This window comes from Tursiops truncatus, chromosome 11, assembly GCF_011762595.2.
Source record: "Tursiops truncatus isolate mTurTru1 chromosome 11, mTurTru1.mat.Y, whole genome shotgun sequence".
NCBI classification, from domain to species: Eukaryota; Metazoa; Chordata; class Mammalia; order Artiodactyla; family Delphinidae; genus Tursiops; species Tursiops truncatus.
In genome coordinates, this window is record NC_047044.1 from 63,378,234 (window position 1) to 63,396,664 (window position 18,431).

The 18,431-nt window shown below is 56.1% G+C and overlaps 1 protein-coding gene across 11 annotated transcripts in view; it reads left to right on the top strand.

Moving 5' to 3' along the window:
* The window catches only part of KMT2D (lysine methyltransferase 2D), a 39,242-nt gene extending 21,048 nt beyond the window's left edge, over positions 1-18,194 (top strand). For 8 of the 11 annotated variants that reach the window (XM_033866804.2, XM_033866806.2, XM_033866812.2 and 5 more), the window contains 22 exons: positions 16-1,886; positions 3,417-3,540; positions 3,687-3,771; positions 3,881-3,947; positions 4,048-4,280; positions 4,381-7,152; positions 7,286-7,426; positions 7,550-7,717; positions 7,877-8,036; positions 8,662-8,737; positions 8,909-9,084; positions 9,193-9,323; positions 10,012-10,144; positions 10,223-10,350; positions 10,499-11,639; positions 12,506-12,642; positions 12,741-12,871; positions 13,347-13,394; positions 14,555-14,840; positions 15,080-15,153; positions 15,281-15,389; positions 15,529-18,194. In XM_033866804.2, coding sequence (XP_033722695.1) covers positions 16-1,886; positions 3,417-3,540; positions 3,687-3,771; positions 3,881-3,947; positions 4,048-4,280; positions 4,381-7,152; positions 7,286-7,426; positions 7,550-7,717; positions 7,877-8,036; positions 8,662-8,737; positions 8,909-9,084; positions 9,193-9,323; positions 10,012-10,144; positions 10,223-10,350; positions 10,499-11,639; positions 12,506-12,642; positions 12,741-12,871; positions 13,347-13,394; positions 14,555-14,840; positions 15,080-15,153; positions 15,281-15,389; positions 15,529-15,621 — 8,284 coding nt within the window. In that variant the 3' untranslated portion in view covers positions 15,622-18,194. The other 3 variants (XM_033866810.2, XM_033866811.2, XM_033866814.2) reach the window with 2 other exon arrangements.
* The last annotated feature ends 237 nt before the right edge of the window (positions 18,195-18,431 follow it).

Here is an 18,431-nt window from a genome sequence, read left to right on the forward strand (position 1 = left end):
TGCATATTCTTCCAGGCAATTGGTGGGAGGCTCCCAAGCCTTCTATCAGCGAGCACCGTATCCTGGGTCCCTGCCCTTGCAGCAGCAGCAGCAGCAGCAGCAGCAGCAACTGTGGCAGCAGCAGCAACAACAGGCAACAGCAGCAACTTCCATGCGACTTGCCATGTCGACACGCTTTCCGTCAACTCCTGGGCCTGAACTTGGCCGCCAAGCCATAGGTTCCCCCTTGGCGGGAATTCCCACCCGCCTGCCTGGCCCTGGTGAGCCAGTGCCTGGTCCGGCTGGTCCTGCCCAGTTCATTGAGTTGCGGCACAATGTACAGAAAGGACTCGGACCGGGGGTGCCTCCGTTTCCTGGTCAGGGCCCCCCTCAGAGACCCCGTTTTTTCCCTGTAACTGAGGATTCTCACCGACTGGCCCCTGAAGGGCTTCGTGGCCTAGCAGTGTCAGGCCTTCCTCCTCAGAAACCCTCAGCCCCGCCGGCCCCTGAACTGAACAACGGCCTCCATCCAACGCCCCATACCAAGGGTCCCAACGCGCCTGCTGGCTTGGAGCTAGTCAACCGGCCCCCCTCAGGCGCTGAGCTTGGCCGCCCTCCTCTGGCCCTGGAAGCGGGGAAGTTACCCTGTGAGGATCCTGAGTTGGATGACGACTTTGATGCCCACAAGGCCCTGGAGGATGATGAGGAGCTTGCTCACCTGGGCCTGGGTGTGGACGTGGCCAAGGGAGATGATGAGCTGGGCACCCTGGAAAACCTGGAGACCAATGATCCCCACCTGGACGACCTGCTCAACGGGGATGAGTTTGACCTGTTGGCCTACACTGACCCTGAGCTGGACACCGGGGACAAGAAGGACATCTTCAATGAGCATCTGAGGCTGGTGGAGTCGGCCAATGAAAAGGCTGAGCGGGAGGCTCTGTTGCGGGGGGTGGAGCCAGGACCCTTGGGCCCTGAGGAGCGCCCTCCCCCCGCTGCTGATGCCTCTGAGCCCCGTCTGGCGTCAGTGCTCCCCGAGGTGAAGCCCAAGTTGGAGGAGGGTGGGCGCCACCCTTCCCCTTGCCAGTTTACCATTACCACCCCCAAGGTAGAGCCATCTCCAGCCACCACTTCCCTAGGCCTGGGGCTGAAGCCAGGACAGAGTGTGGTGGGCAGCCGGGACACTCGAATGGGCACAGGACCTTTTTCCAGTAGTGGACACCCAGCTGAGAAGGTCCCCTTTGGGACCACAGGAGGACCACCAGCTCACCTGCTGACCCCCAGCCCACTGAGTGGCCCAGGAGGGTCCTCCCTGCTGGAGAAGTTTGAGCTAGAGAGTGGGGCCCTGACCTTGCCTGGTGGACATGCATCTGGGGATGAGCTGGACAAGATGGAGAGCTCACTGGTAGCCAGTGAGTTGCCCCTGCTCATCGAGGACCTGTTGGAACATGAGAAGAAGGAGCTGCAGAAGAAGCAGCAGCTCTCAGCACAGCTGCAGCCTGCCCAGCAGCAGCAGCAACAGCAGCATTCCCTACTGTCCACCCCGGGCCCTGCCCAGGCTGTGTCTTTGCCACATGAGGGCTCTTCTCCCAGTTTGGCTGGCGCCCAGCAGCAGCTTGCCCTGGGACTTGGAGGTTCCCGACAGCCGGGCTTGGCCCAGCCACTGATGCCCACCCAGCCACCAGCTCACGCCCTCCAGCAGCGCCTGGCCCCATCCATGACCATGGTGTCCAACCAAGGGCATATGCTAAGTGGGCAGCATGGGGGACAGGCAGGCTTGGTGCCCCAGCAGAGCCCACAGCCAGTGCTGGCACAGAAGCCCATGGGTAGTATGCCACCTTCCATGTGCATGAAACCACAGCAGCTGGCGATGCAGCAGCAGCTGGCTAACAGCTTCTTCCCGGATACAGGTAACCTCATCTGGGGGCGCTGGCTTATCGCCGTTACCACTAAATGCTCACTGAGGCTGCAGACCCAAGATCCTCCCTAGTTAAAGGGGATGGGACACAAAGAGCTTTGGCCAAATCCCATACGAGTGGTGTAAGCAGAAGCACTGTAGCTTTTACGGGAGAATAGTGCCCGGCGCACAGCAGGCATTCAGATGTGGAATGAATGAATGGAACAGACACATGACGTCTGATTAGCAAAGGCTTTGTAGCTGGGGTGAGACCCAAAGATTAGGACTTGGAGAGGAGTGGTGCAAGAAAAAGCAACCGGGTTGGTGAAAAGACTTAGTGAGACTTAGCAGCAGGAAAGCCGATGGGGTATATTTGGAGACAACGAGTGGAGACAATGGTTAGCCTGGAGCCGGCTTTGTGGAGGGAAGTGAGGGGGCGCTACTGTAGCTATGGAGAGGTAAGAAGAGGGCCCAGATTGAAGAAGACCTCAAATTATAATATCATCTATTGAATAATGGTGGTTTGCCATGCCAAACACTGTGCTGAGCGCTTTACATTCATTGTGTAATTTAATCATCACAACAAACACGTTAAGTAGGTACTATTATTACCTTGGAGTGTAGAAAAGGAAACTGAGGCAGAGAGGTTAAGTTAACTTGCCCAAGGTCACACAACTAACAGAACTGGAATTTGAACCCTGGCCCTCATATCCTCTTAACTGTTTTACTGCCTCAAAATAACCAGGAGAGGGGGTTGGGTTAGTCCTCTTAAAAGTAGGGGGTCAGGGGACTTCCCTGGCAGTCCAGTGGTTAAGACTGTGCTTCCAATACAGGGCGCGAGGGTTCGATCCCTGATTGGGGAACTAAGACCCCACATGCCGCGCGGCGGGGCCAAAAAAAGAAAAAAAAAGTAGGGAGTCAGTTAAGCTCTCTGAGCAGTGGAGAAATATATAATGTACAGGATTTCAGGAAGATTTAAGTTTTTGGTGGCTGCTGGTTTCTCTTTTCCTGCCCAGCATCCTGGACAGGCAGAAGAGTGGTCTGTAGGTGATGCGTGTTGTGCCCAAAACAGCTCTGGCGTTGGGCTTTGGCACAGTGCCCACATCTTGGGTTCTTGGGCTGCGCTTAGTTGCCCTAAGAACACTACTTTTGAAGAATGCTTTCTAGGTCATAAAGTGTACTCGTATTCTGGTCACATTTGATCCTCTCAGTAGCTCTATGAGGTGAGCAGAATAAGGAATCATGATCTCTACAAAATAGAAGAGTAAACTGAGGCCCAAAGAGGTGAAATGACATTGATATATTGGCTCAACAGATATTTACTGAGTACTTTTTCCTAGCACTGTGCGCGTAAAAACGGAGCCACATGTTCTGTGAATAATAGAACTGAGTCACCTATGCTGCCGGGCTCCTAGTCCGGTGGTCTTTCCACCATGCCGTGCCGTTGTTCTGGTTGGCTTAGTGAGGTCAAGGTGTTGGAACAGCAGACATGGAATGGGGCATTGACCTCAGTGCCCAGCTCACTTGGCTCCTCCCTCTCCAGACCTGGACAAATTTGCTGCAGAAGATATCATTGATCCTATTGCAAAGGCCAAGATGGTTGCTTTGAAAGGCATCAAGAAGGTGATGGCTCAGGGCAGCATTGGAGTGGCACCTGGTATGAACAGGTAAGGCTTGCAGGGTGGGAGTGTTGGCCCTTCCTTTTTCCAGTCCTTCCCCTGTTCTTCCTGATCCTGCTTCCTTCTTGTCCCACCTCTTTGCCCTTCAACTTTCCCCATCACCGACACATCCTCTTTGCTTTGGCGGACTCCAGGCAGCAAGTGTCCCTGCTAGCCCAGAGACTCTCAGGGGGGCCCGCCAGTGACCTGCAGAACCACGTGGCAGCTGGGAGTGGCCAGGTAAATAAATGGTCAGGTGGGAGTGGGAGCTTGGGTCCTGTGCCATCAGGCCACCCTTCTTAGGGCCTGGTACAGAACAGTGACCCTTTAGCTGTCTCTCTCGTCACAGGAGCGGAGTGCCGGTGACCCCTCCCAGCCTCGTCCCAATCCACCCACTTTTGCCCAGGGAGTGATCAGTGAGTATGGGGCTGGGGAGGAGAGTGCAAGGAAGGGGCTTGGGGTATGTGGGGAAAGAGGGACTTGGATCACCTGACACCCGCCTGCTTCCTTTCCCAGATGAGGCTGACCAGCGGCAGTATGAGGAGTGGCTGTTCCATACCCAGCAGCTCCTACAGATGCAACTGAAGGTGCTAGAGGAGCAGATTGGGGTGCACCGCAAGTCCCGGAAAGCTCTGTGCGCCAAGCAGCGCACTGCCAAAAAGGCCGGCCGTGAGTTCCCAGAGGCTGATGCTGAGAAGCTCAAGCTGGTTACAGAACAACAGAGCAAGATCCAGAAACAGCTGGATCAGGTGGGGAAGGCAGACTTCGGCCTAGCAACCGGGAGCCTGGGAAGAGGGGTGGCATGGGTGGGCAGGCTCCAGGCTGACCTTCCTGACCCTCCCGTGTTAGGTCCGGAAGCAGCAGAAGGAGCACACTAACCTCATGGCAGAATATCGGAATAAGCAGCAGCAGCAGCAGCAGCAGCAGCAGCAGCAGCAGCAGCAGCAGCAGCAGCAGCAGCAGCACTCGGCTGTATTGGCCCTTAGCCCTTCCCAGAGTCCCCGGCTGCTCACCAAGCTTCCTGGTCAGCTGCTCCCTGGCCATGGGCTGCAGCCACCGCAGGGGCCCCCCGGTGGGCAAGCTGCAGGTCTTCGCCTGCCCCCCGGGGGCATGGCACTACCTGGACAGCCTGGTGGCCCCTTCCTCAACACCACCCTGGCCCAGCAGCAGCAACAGCAACATTCTGGTGGGGCTGGGGCCCTTGCCGGCCCCTCAGGGGGCTTTTTCCCTGGCAACCTTGCTCTTCGAGGCCTAGGACCTGACTCGAGGCTTTTACAGGAGAGGCAGCTGCAGCTACAGCAGCAACGCCTGCAGCTTGCCCAGAAACTGCAACAGCAGCAGCAGCACCTCTTAGGACAGGTGGCAATCCAGCAGCAACAGCAGCAGGGCCCAGGGGTACCGGCAAACCAGGGTCTGGGTCCCAAGCCCCAAGGGCTTCTGCCTCCCAGCAGCCATCAGGGCCTCCTGGTCCAGCAGCTGTCCCCGCAGCCACCCCAGGGGCCCCAGGGCATGCTGGGCCCTGCGCAGGTGGCAGTGTTGCAGCAGCAGCAGCAGCAGCAGCAACAGCACCCTGGAGCTCTGGGCCCCCAGGGCCCTCACAGACAGGTGATCCTGACCCAGCCCCGGGTGCTAAGTTCCCCCCAGCTGGCACAGCAGGGTCAGGGCCTTATGGGACACCGGCTGGTCACATCCCAGCAGCAGCAGCAGCAGCAGCAGCAGCAGCAGCAGCACCAACAGCAGGGATCCATGGCGGGGCTTTCCCATCTTCAGCAGGGTCTGATGCCACACAGTGGGCAGCCCAAACTGAGTGCTCAGCCCATGGCCTCCTTGCAACAGCAACAGCTGCAGCAGCAGCAGCTACAGCAGCAGCAGCAGCAGCTACAGCAGCAGCAGCAGCAGCAGCAGCAGCTACAACAGCAGCAGCAGCAGCAGCAGCAGCAGCTACAACAGCAGCAGCAGCAGATGGGCCTCTTGAGCCAGAGTCGAACTTTACTGTCCCCTCAACAGCAGCAGCAGCAGCAGCAGCAGCAGCAGCAACAGCAGCAGCAGCAGCAGCAGCAGCAGCAAGTGACACTCGGCCCTGGCCTGCCAGCCAAGCCTCTGCAACACTTTTCTAGCCCCGGAGCCCTGGGCCCAACCCTCATCCTAACGGGCAAGGAACAAAACATTGTAGAGGCGGCTCTTCCTCCGGAGGCCACTGAGGGGCCCTCCACGCATCAGGGAGGGCCGTTAGCAGTAGGGACTGTACCAGAGTCAGTGGCCACTGAACCAGGGGAGGTAAAGCCCTCACTCTCCGGGGACTCACAACTCCTCCTTGTCCAGCCCCAGGCCCAGCCTCAGCCCACCTCTGTGCAGCTGCAGCCACCTCTGAGGCTCCCAGGACAACAGCAGCAGCAAGTTAACTTGCTCCACACAGCGGGTGTGGGAAGCCACGGGCAACCAGGCAGTGGATCATCTTCTGAGGCCTCATCTATGCCCCACGTGCTGGCCCAATCCTCTGTTTCCTTAGGGGAACAGCCTGGACCCATGACCCAGAACCTTCTGAGCTCCCAGCAGCCCCTTGGACTAGAGCGGCCCATGCAAAATAATGCAGGGCCACAGCCTGCCAAACCAGGATCTGTCCCCCAGCCTGGGCAGAGCCTGCCTGGGGCTGGGGTCATGCCTACAGTGGGTCAGCTTCGAGCACAGCTTCAAGGAGTCCTGGCCAAAAACCCGCAGCTGCGGCACTTGAGTCCTCAGCAGCAGCAGCAGCTACAGGCACTCCTCATGCAGCGGCAGCTACAGCAGAGTCAGGCAGTACGCCAGGCCCTGCCCTACCAGGAGCCTGGGACCCAGCCTTCTCCCCTCCAGGGCCTCCTGGGCCGCCAACCCCAACTTGGGGGCTTCCCTGGATCCCAGACAGGCCCTCTTCAGGAGCTAGGGGCAGGGCTTCGACCTCAGGGCCCACCCCGGCTCCCCGCCCCACAAGGAGCCTTATCCACAGGACCAGTCCTTGGCCCTGTCCTTCCCACGCCTCCACCGTCCAGCCCCCAAGAGCCAAAGAGACCTTCCTCACAGTTACCTTCCCCCAGCTCCCAGCTTCCCTCTGAGGCCCAGCTCCCTACCACCCAACCAGGAACCCCAAAACCCCAGGGGCCACCCTTGGAGCTGCCTCCTGGGAGAGTCTCACCTGCTGCTGCCCAGCTTGCAGATACCTTCTTTGGCAAGGGGCTGGGACCTTGGGACCCCCCAGACAACCTAGCGGAAGCCCAGAAGCCGGACCAAAGCAGCCTGGTACCTGGGCATCTGGAGCAGGTGAATGGGCAGGTGGTACCCGAGCCACCCCATCTCAGCATCAAGCAGGAGCCTCGGGAAGAGCCATGTGCCCTGGGAGCCCAGGCAGTGAAGAGGGAGGCCAACGGAGAGCCAATAGGGGCACCAGGTACCAGCAACCACCTCCTGCTGGCAGGCCCTCGCTCAGAGGCCGGGCATCTGCTCTTGCAGAAGCTTCTACGAGCAAAGAATGTGCAACTCAGCACTGGGCGGGGGCCCGAGGGGCTGCGAGCTGAGATCAACGGGCACATTGACAGCAAGCTGGCTGGGCTGGAGCAGAAACTACAGGGTACCCCCAGCAACAAGGAGGTGAGTACTCTAGCTGGAGTGGAGCAGACGGTGCGGGGCCTGGAGCCCGGGGGCAGAGTGAACAGGTCTGGGTGGAATGAGGTGAGGGCTCCCAGGGGGACGGCGGCCTTCACCGTGGGTTTATCTGGCTTAGGATACAGCAGCAAGGAAGCCTTTGACACCGAAGCCCAAGAGGGTACAGAAGGCAAGCGACAGGTTGGTGAGCTCCCGAAAGAAGCTGCGGAAGGAGGACGGGGTCAGGGCCAGCGAGGCCCTGCTGAAACAGCTGAAACAGGTGACCCCCAGGAGCCAGTCCCCTGGTCCCGTCCCAGGATAGGGGGCAGCCTGGCCCCCACCTGTGCAGTAGCAGAGATGTACACGCTGCAGGTTTCCAGCCTTGTCGTCTCGCCCCTCCTAGGAGCTGTCCCTGCTGCCCCTCGCCGAGCCCGCCATCACCGCCAATTTTAGCCTCTTTGCTCCCTTCGGCAGCGGCTGCCCAGTCAACGGGCAGTGCCAGCTGAGGGGGGCCTTTGGAAGTGGGACGCTGCCCACAGGCCCTGACTACTATTCCCAGCTGCTTACCAAGGTCAGAAAAATGGCAATACCTTTTGGGGACGGTGAGGTTCCTGGGGAGGTGGAGATGGGGATGGCAGACTTGTGGAAATTGCTGGTATAGTGTAGGGCCAGGAGATCATGTCAGTCTCCCTTTGCCATCTTGCACACAACACCCCACCCCCACCCCCAGAATAACCTGAGTAACCCGCCGACACCACCCTCGTCGCTGCCCCCCACCCCACCCCCATCGGTGCAGCAGAAGATGGTGAATGGCGTCACTCCATCTGAAGAGCTGGGGGAGCACCCCAAGGATGCCACCTCTGCCCGGGATACTGAAGGGACGCTGAGGGGTAAGTCAGGAACGGAGCGAGCTTCTCCTTCTCTGCTAGGTCTGGGTGGCTGGGGTCATGTGGTACAGTTGAAGATAGGAGTGGGCTGTGTGTTGCTCTGTGTGCATACACTCCAGGGTCCTTGAGATAAGAAGGGCCTCTTCAGGACTGATTTGTTGGAGGCGGTGGCTGGTTTCTGGAGTCTAGAGCAGAGGCAACAGGACAGGGAGCGTATTTATGAGGCTTTCACTTACAGGGAATAGCCCAGCTTCCTTACCCAGTGGGTACGAACTACAGTCAGATCTGGATTTGAATCCTGGCTCCTGCATCGATTTAGCTGTGTTACTGCAGCCAAATTGATTGACTTGTGTGAGGCTCAGTTTTCTCACTATGGAATAAAAATAGTGCTCGCCTAATGGAGTCGCTAAAAGACTACAAACAAAGAAGGTACTTACAGAGTACCTCTTTAGAAAGGCTCAGTAAATATAGGTTGTCTGCCCTAAACTGGTAGGTGGGTGGATGGGTAGACAGTGGTCATGATAGCTAAGCTAGGTCTTGTACTAGTTAGGCCTGAACCGTGTGGGAGAAAGCACCATGGGCTCTGGCCACCCTCAGCCTGACTTTTCTTCTCCCACCTACCCCTCAGATGCTTCAGAGGTGAAGAGTCTAGACCTGCTGGCCGCCTTGCCTACGCCCCCTCACAATCAGACCGAGGATGTCAGGTGCGGGCGGGACCAGAAATGGGGATGAGGAATTGGGGTGCGGGCAGGTCGCCTTATTTTTCCCTTGGACGGTGGCAGATTTCAAGCAGGGCTGTGACATCTACTAATCTCTAGATTTGGGAGGTGGCATCTGTAGGGCCTTAGCAATGGATGTCTGCTTTTGGCCCACAGGATGGAGAGTGACGAGGACAGCGATTCTCCTGACAGCATTGTGCCAGCTTCGTCCCCCGAGAGCATCCTGGGGGAGGAAGCCCCTCGTTTCCCTCAGCTGGGCTCAGGCCGGTGGGAGCAGGACGACCGGGCTCTCTCCCCCGTCATCCCCATCATTCCTCGGGCCAGCATCCCAGGTAGAGGTTGCTCTGGGCATGGACCGGTCCTGGCCAGGCCGGGCTGCATTGTCAGAGGTTGGGGAGAGAGGCAGCAGGAGCTTACACAGGTCCCTCTTTCTCCTTCAGTCTTCCCAGACAGCAAACCTTATGGGGCCCTGGACCTGGAGGCCCCTGGGAAGCTGCCTGCCACAACTTGGGAGAAGGGCAAAGGAAGCGAGGTGTCAGTCATGCTGACAGTTTCTGCCGCTGCTGCCAAGGTATGTTCCTGGGGGTGCCTCGGAGGCCAAGGGGATGCTGGTCAGTGGGCAGTCCCGGGAGCTTCTCTGGATAAATACAATCATTTAAAACTATGTATTGAGGACCTACTGTGTATGAAAGCCTGAGCTGGACTGTGGGATTAGGAAAAATGTAGCACAGGGGGTCCCTGCCCTCAAGGGGCTCACAGTTCAGTGGTAAAGACACAAGTCAACAAATAGGAGAGTGTGTATAATGCGACGAGTGCTACAAAACGGCGTGTCCCCAGTCACACTGGGTGGAATTCTGGTTTTTTGAAAATGTTATCAGGGTTTTGTGGTCAAAGGAAACTGGAAATCCCAGTTAAAATAGCAAAACAGGTTTCTTTATTACAAGACTCTTCAGATCCTTTACTTTGCTAATGTGTATTGTGAATTTCCAGGTAGTGGATGTAGTGTGTGTCATTTCCCAAACCCAGCAGACACAGGTCTCTTTCTGCGGAGCTCCCGTTAGTACCCACAGCGGTTAGGGAGAGGCTGCCCATAAAGGAAACGTATGAGAAGAGCTGGATGGCACAGGGGCAAGACTGATGGCACATGGCCACCTGGGGAGTTGCCTTCTGAGTGTCCTTGTCCCTACCAAGCTGGTGGTAGTTCTCACTCCACGCACTCTGCTGACACGGCTGTCCCATCCCCTTTCCTGCCCTGGCAGAACCTGAATGGTGTGATGGTGGCAGTGGCCGAGCTACTAAGCATGAAGATCCCCAACTCCTATGAGGTGCTGTTCCCAGAGAGCCCTGCCCGGGCAGGCATTGAGCCTAAGAAGGGGGAAGCTGAGGGCCCTGGTGAGTTTGGCAGGAAAACTCCTTGGGACCTGCAGGGAATGATTCTGGTGGGAGGCTCTGACCCCTTCCTTCCTGCAGGTGGGAAAGAAAAGGGTCTGGGAGGCAAGAGCCCAGAAGCTGGCCCTGATTGGCTGAAGCAGTTTGATGCTGTGTTGCCCGGCTATACCCTCAAGAGCCAGTTAGACATCTTGAGCCTCCTCAAACAGGTGGGTCTGTTGACGGGAAAGGGGTGGGTGTCTGGCTAGGACCGAGAAGGCACAGGGCTTTTGGGCGAGTGGAATCTGGGTGGGAGGAGAGAGGTGACTGGTTCAGCGAGGAGCTGGCACTAATGGTACAGGGTGTCTTCCCATATAGGAGAGCCCTGCCCCAGAGCCACCCACCCAGCACAGCTACACCTACAACGTCTCCAACCTGGACGTGCGGCAGCTCTCGGCCCCGCCTCCTGAAGCACCCTCCCCACCCCCGTCCCCTTTGGCACCCTCGCCTGCCAGCCCCCCTGCTGAACCCTTGGCTGAACTTCCAGCTGAGCCCTCAGCTGAGCCGCCGGTCCCCTCGCCTCTGCCACTTGCCTCATCCCCTGAATCAGCCCGGCCCAAGCCCCGAGCCCGGCCTTCTGAGGAAGGCGAAGATTCCCGGCCCCCTCGCCTCAAGAAGTGGAAGGGGGTGCGCTGGAAGCGTCTCCGGCTGCTGCTGACCATCCAGAAGGGTGGTGTGCGGCAGGAGGACGAGCGGGAAGTGGCGGAGTTCATGGAGCAGCTTGGCACAGCCCTGCGACCTGACAAGGTGCCTCGAGACATGCGGCGCTGCTGCTTCTGTCATGAGGAGGGGGATGGGGCCACGGATGGGCCCGCTCGCCTGCTGAACCTGGACCTGGACTTGTGGGTGCACCTCAACTGTGCCCTGTGGTCCACAGAGGTATATGAGACCCAGGGTGGGGCACTGATGAACGTGGAGGTTGCCCTGCACCGAGGACTGCTCACCAAGTGCTCCCTGTGCCAGCGCACTGGTGCCACCAGCAGCTGCAATCGCATGCGTTGCCCCAACGTCTACCATTTTGCCTGCGCCATCCGCGCCAAGTGCATGTTCTTCAAGGACAAGACCATGCTGTGTCCGATGCATAAGATCAAGGGGCCCTGCGAGCAGGAGCTGAGCTCTTTTGCTGTCTTCCGGCGGGTCTACATTGAGCGAGATGAGGTGAAGCAAATCGCCAGCATCATCCAGCGGGGGGAGCGGCTGCACATGTTCCGTGTAGGGGGCCTTGTGTTCCACGCCATCGGACAGCTGCTGCCCCACCAGATGGCCGACTTCCACAGTGCCACCGCCCTCTATCCCGTGGGCTACGAGGCCACACGCATCTACTGGAGCCTCCGTACTAACAACCGCCGCTGCTGCTACCGCTGCTCCATCGGCGAGAACAACGGGCGGCCGGAGTTTGTGATCAAAGTCATGGAGCAGGGCCTGGAGGACCTGGTCTTCACTGACGCCTCTCCCCAGGGTGAGCACGGGGCCCTTGAAGTGGTAATATGGAATTGGGCAAGTGTCTCCCAGCGTCCCCTTTACGGTGTTGAGAAGACACCTGCAGGCTCCTCATGAGTGATCTTTCTCCCCCACTTAGGGCAGGCAGAGGTCTCTTAAAGGTCTCCAGAGAAAGTGTTTTGACCGCTCAGTCACCTTGAATTCCCTTGTGATAGAGGGTATTTTGCTTGTCTGACTACACGTATGTCAGCTCCTTCTCCTAACTCAGTGGATCTAAAGGATACAGTTCTGAGACTCCGCCTTCCAGCTCACCCAATCTGATTCTAGCCTTGAGTTCCTTATGGTTGCTTTTCGCTGGATAAGATCTTGATCTTAGTTTCAGTGTTACTGATAAAAGTAACAGTAAGAGTTACATTGTAGTGAGCATGTGCTGTGTGCCATAAACTAAGCTGAGTGATTTATACAGGTTATTTTGTTCACACAAAACCCTGCAAGCCGAGTACTCTTATTATGCCAAGTTTTACACATAGAGAAACTGAGTAGCGGAGAGATTTAAGTATTTGCCTTAAGGTCCCACAGCCAGTATTAGAACTTGAACCCAAGTCTTCTCAACTCCAAAACATGCCTGTGCTGGGTATCCTGGGCCCTGGGTTCATGTTTCTGTGTCACAAGGCTCTCGGATGCCCCTCCAGGGTGGGAAGCCTCCTGGCTTGTTGAGGGAGACTGAGATTGGGAGGCCAAGAGGGGCTCCTGAAGAACCACACACCCTCCTGACAGCAAGGTGGGCAGGCTACAGAAAACAAACGTAGCTTCAGGTGGAGGTTAGGGCTGAGGTCAGTGAGCAGAAGTTGCCTCTGAGGGCTGCTCTCTTTCCTTGCCTCTCAGCTGTGTGGAATCGCATCATTGAGCCTGTGGCTGCCATGAGGAAAGAGGCTGACATGCTGCGGCTCTTCCCCGAGTACCTGAAAGGCGAGGAGCTCTTTGGGCTGACAGTGCACGCCGTGCTGCGCATAGCTGAATCAGTAAGGAAGGGGCCAGGGGTGGGGGCAGGTGGGCGTGGGGAAGGTTGGTTCTGCCCCAGAAGTGCTCGGGCTAAAGTGAGCATGACCTGTGCCCACAGCTGCCTGGAGTGGAAAGCTGTCAAAATTATTTATTCCGCTATGGACGCCACCCCCTGATGGAGCTGCCACTCATGATCAACCCCACTGGTTGTGCTCGATCAGAGCCTAAAATCCTCACACACTACAAACGGTGAGCTTGTGGGGGGTTGGTAGGGACCCTCTGGCCAATTACAAGTGTTTGGGGTTACAGATCAGAGTTCCCTTGGAGAGACTGGGGGTTCACTCTAGGCCTCCTGATTAGAGGGTGCGCAGGTATCACTAGGGTATCCATTTCCTCCCCGAGCCTGCTCAGGTATTCTGGGTTGACCTGCAGTCTAGACATAGACTTATCTTGGGCACCCTGGGAATGGCCGTTGGGGAGGTTCTGGGTAGACAGTGGTGAAATCATATGAAATGTATAAACGACCCAGTCACCACCTTCCTTTCCTGTTTTGCTTCCAGGGAGCCTGTGATTCTCCCAAACCTCAGACAGACGCCCCCTGAGTGCTAGGTTCGCCTTCCCTTCCCCAGACTGAGTTGGTGTCAAAAATAAATAATTAGGAATATAATAGGAAAAATAATAAAACCTTACATTTGTATAGCACTTTATACTTTTTTTTTCAAAGCGTTTTCACATCCATTATCTCATTTGATCCTCACAACAACCTTATGAGGTAGGTAGGGCAGGTGGTATGATCCCCATTTTACAGCTGAGAAAACTGAGACCCAGAAAGATTAAGTGACTAGACAAAGGTCACAGCTGGGACCAGAGCCTTATCTCTTGACTTGTGGTCCACTGTTCTTGCTGTGTACCGCAGTAGGCTGACCTTGGTCCCTGGGTAGAGGGAGGCAAAATCCACGCGAGGAGGGCTTTCTTGAAGGCCTTCGGTTGCTCCTCAGGCTGTCGTAGAGCGTCAAACTCTACCCCAGCCAGCCCTGGTCCTTGATGCTCTACAACAGTGGTTTTCAAACTGTGTGTGTTCCAGAAAGCCCTGGAACACATAAACTGAGTAGGCAGAACTTGGCCCTCTCCATGCATAACTCCCCCTTCCCCAAATTGGATTCAACCAGAAGAGTTCCTTTTCCATCTAGTTTATGTATGGGAGTTCCGGTAATGTTTTGTTAAAGAAAAAAACAAAAAGATTTCTTCTGTATAAAAAAAGAACCAGTTTGAAAACCACTGCTCTGGGATGGGCAAGAATTTGGCTGGTGCCCTAGGGTGGTGAAAAGGCATCCTCCTAGGCAGCAGTCATTCCCCTGCACTGAGCCATCTGCACAGAGCCCAATGTTACATCAGAGAAGAGGACAGTCTAAAGAAAGGAAAGGATACTACCTTTTGGCTATGAATTCAGAGCCAATTTTAATTAAAATCCAGCCCAATGTGGTAGACATGGCCCCCATTTTCAGAGCTTCCAGTATGAGCAGGAAGTAGGACTCAGATATTTGAACAAATGATGAGCTTAAATTCCAGGCCTGGGCTGCTTGGGGAAGACCTCCCAGAGGTCTTGAGCATGGCCTTGAGTCTGGTTTGGCAGGAGGGTGGTAGAAGGTGGGGAGATGGGAGAGCGGGCTCAGTGTAGGGGAATCAGTGCCCCTTCCCTTCCTCCATGCCCCACCCCACCCCCCATCCTGGGCTTTCTTTGCCACCCAGGCTGTTGGAAGGGTCCCCATAGCTAGTTGCTGCCTCACCAAAGCCAAGACTCAGATGCCTCTACTCCATTCCCGAGGCAGCACATGCCCCTAACCGGAGCGTTGCACATCCCAGGGAGGAAGCGGGTGGCGTGTGCCTGGTCTGGGGGAGAGCTGTCTTGTCATGGACTATATCACCTCCCAGGCCCCACACTCTGAACAGCACCAGCATGTCCAAGGCATATCAGAGCACCTTCACAGGCGAGACCAACACCCCGTACAGCAAACAGTTTGTGCACTCGAAGTCATCTCAGTACCGGCGGCTCCGCACTGAGTGGAAGAACAATGTATATCTGGCTCGCTCCCGTATCCAGGGCCTGGGGCTCTATGCGGCCAAGGACCTAGAAAAGCACACAATGGTCATTGAGTACATTGGCACCATCATTCGCAATGAGGTGGCCAACCGGCGGGAGAAAATCTATGAGGAGCAGGTATGGGCTGGCAGAGGGGCCATCATGGTGCGTGGTCCACACTTAGCCAAGGGGCAAGGGGCAGGATTGGGGCCAGAGGAGCAGGTGGAAAGCTGTGGGAAGAGGAGGGGAGAGGCAGGAGAATGGAAGAATAGGAAATGAAGATAAGCCCACTGCCCAAGTCCACTCCTTGATCTCGCCACCGCCGCTGCCATTCTCTGATATTCTTGCCCCTTCCTCTGCAACCTCTGCCTTTCTAGAATCGAGGCATCTACATGTTTCGAATAAACAACGAACATGTCATTGATGCTACGTTGACCGGAGGCCCTGCCAGGTGAGAGAGGGATGAGTAAGAAGGTATTTAAGAGTCCCCTGGGGTGGCATTCTGGGGGTGGGCCAACAGGGAACCAGAACCATCCAACCCAGTTGCTCGGCGTTTCTGACTTTGTCCCACTGCCTAGGTACATTAACCATTCCTGTGCCCCTAACTGTGTGGCGGAAGTTGTGACATTTGACAAGGAGGACAAAATCATCATCATCTCCAGCCGGCGAATCCCCAAAGGAGAGGAGGTAAGAGGAAGCATCCCTCAGTGAGTGACAAAGCAGCTCCCTCTTCTCTGCCATTTGCCGCAAGTCAAAATCCAAGGCCACTGCCCTCCCCCACTTCCTCTGGGGGACTGGCATTGATTCTGCCCTCTTCTCTTTCCAGCTGACATATGACTATCAGTTTGATTTTGAGGACGATCAGCACAAGATCCCCTGCCACTGTGGAGCCTGGAATTGTCGGAAATGGATGAACTAAGAAGCTTTGAGGCTACCAGGCAGGGGAGTCCCCCACCCCAACCTCTTCCCTGAAAGGGATGAGGGGGAAGAGAGGTAGCAGCCAGAGCCAGGACCCAGGGCTGGGGCTGCCGGCTGACCGGAGCCCCTGGAGCAGGAGGCTGGGGCAGAGGGCCCTAGGCCACGCCCACCCTGGGCACCAGGGATGACCCTCTTCCCCGCCACTGGCCCCCAGGCTGGCATCTCTGCCCCCAGCTCCAGGAGGGGTCAGACAGAAGCAGCCATTGGGCATCTCAGGTTTGAGGGGGATATGGGCTGGGAACTACCCAGAAGCATCTGGGAGGCAGCAGGGAGGGGGGAGGAGGATGTGTGGCCGGGCCTCACAGCCCTGCTGCTCCCACCGACCTCTCTGGCCCAACTCGAGGCTGCAAAGAGACTTGACTAAGCTTGACAATCCCAAAGGCCGGGTCCCACACCTGGCCCTGCCTGCCGGGTCCTGCCCCCACCCTCACCCCCATCCCCTTCCCTCTCAATCTGTCTCTGTCTCCCTCTTCTCCTCTGTGTTTCTGTCTCTCTATGGGTTGTGTTTCCTTGTTTTCCACTCTGACAAATGCAACATGAACGGGAAAGAGGCGCCCCGCTGCCCAGGAGGGCAAGCCGGGCAAGCCGGGCAAGGAGACCCCGCACCCACACCTACCTCATTTAAGTGTTGGATTTTTTGCTGTTTTGAAATGTGAGACCCTCTCCAAGCCCCCTACTGCCCCAACCCTCTCCCCCACCTCACTGCCCTCTTCTGAGTGGGTGGAAGGGGGGTAGGAGGAAGAAGAAAAAACAACAACAAAAAATCCATCTTTGTTTTTAATTACGGGCATGGGATGGTGGTTGAGACTAATGATGATGAAGATTGGGGATGACTGGCCCCTAGTTGCTCTAGGACTTCCTTCTCCATCTGGACATGGGGGCAGGAGGGGTGTGCTAAACTTAGGACCAGGATATCTCCCTCCGGTTTTCCCAACCCCATCATGAGCCCATTTGCCCTCCAGCCCCTGGATAGGGTGGGTGGGTGGTAGGGTGAGGGCTATCCCTGAGTGGCATGCCCATACCCAGTGAGGCAGGGTGTGGCCCGGAGCTCCCACTTTCCCTCCGTCACCAAACTGCTGCTGGTCTGGTGGGAAGGGGTGGTGATGTGGGGCTGGGGGAGCTTAGTGTCAGCGCGGGGAGGGTGGGGGGTATTTATCTATTTATACATGGGATTGTACATAGTCTTGTGGGGCATGGGGGAGCCGGCTGGAGGTGAGAACCCTCCCCTCTCCCCCCACCCCCGGGGAGAGCAAATGTAAAACTACTAATTTTTGTGCTTTATATATTCTATATAAATATATCTATTTTCTTTTTACAAAACCAGTTTATAAATGGTAGGGGGGCGTGGGGCGGACACATGGAGCTCCCCTTGTGGGGGAGCCCCCTCCATTACCCAACCTACCGCCCTTTTCCTCACCCCCTCCTCCCCACCCCCTGGCTGTGACTGCTGTAAGGGGGGGGTATAGAGGCTGGGCGATTCCCACCCCCTTTTGTATAGTTGGACTATGTTATAACGCACAAAAGTGAGCTGGCCCCAGGGGGAGCCAGAGGGTAATGGGTTCCCCTGCCTCCTCCCTTGTCCTTCCCCTTTCTGCCCAAGCTTGTGCTGCAGTTGAACCTCTTCCTGGGGGTAGGGTTAGGTCAGGGGGTGGGTGAGGCCCCAGACCCCTCTCTGGTAGGGAGCCATGGGGATGAAGATGAAGCTTATATGCAGTTCTCTCCTAGGGGCTGTGGGCAAAGGGCATTTTGTAATTAATATTTTCAAGAATCAAATGTCTGGAGTGTAGGGGTGGGCTTGGTGGTGGTGTATGGGCGGGCCTGCTGGAGGGGGAGCACGGTTGCTGTTGTGATTTTAGGTTTGTTTTTGTTTGTTTTCGAATTTGGGGGGTTGCGGATTGATGGGGGTAGGGAGATTTTTTTTTTTTTAAGCTGCTTCCTCAACTGTTTCAAGCTGCAAATGTTTAAGAGAATAACATCCCCTCACCCCCACGGAAACCACTGTAGTTAAATCAGACAGTGGGGAGACTGGGCTGCTGCCCCCAAAGCCATTGGATGTTCCTTTTCCAAGAGCAAAGAAGGTCTAGGCTACAGGGAGGGGGAGATTGGCTCCTGCGAGTCAGGCTCTGGTTGGGGCTTGGGCCCTGGGATTGGGAAAAGGGGATGGGGCAGACTTTGTAAGCATATGCTAGGTATCTGATAGTCCTGTAGAATTTAGTGAAGAAACCTTATACAGTTTTTAATTTTTATATAAACTAACTCAGACCCAAGCTACAAGGTTGGAATTTTGGTTGTTGGTTTTTTTTTTTTTTTTTTTTTTAAAGTACCCCGCCTGTATAATTGCATCAGAATTCCCTCTCCCCCGCCCCGCCCTTCCCTGTGCCCCATGTTTGTATTTTGGGTTGGTTTACACTTGCACATATTCAATTTTCAGTTTTTCCCCTTTACGGTCTTCTCCCCTCACCTCCAGGACCCTCCCTCCCCCTTTTTAAAAAATAAATCTCTGACAAGTGTGAATCCCGTGAAGACTTTATTTTGTGTTGTGTGTATCCTGTACAGCAAGGTTGGTCCTTCGTAACAACGGATGAAATGATTCCCTTTTTTAAAGCGCCCTCTCTCCCTCCACCCCCAGCGCCCCTGTCCTTGGCATGTTTTGTATCAGCGATCATTCTGAACTGTACATAATTTATGTTGCAAGAGGCAAAGGGCAAGTTTTGGATTTTGCTTCTTCCAAGTTTGTTTTTAAACGACAAA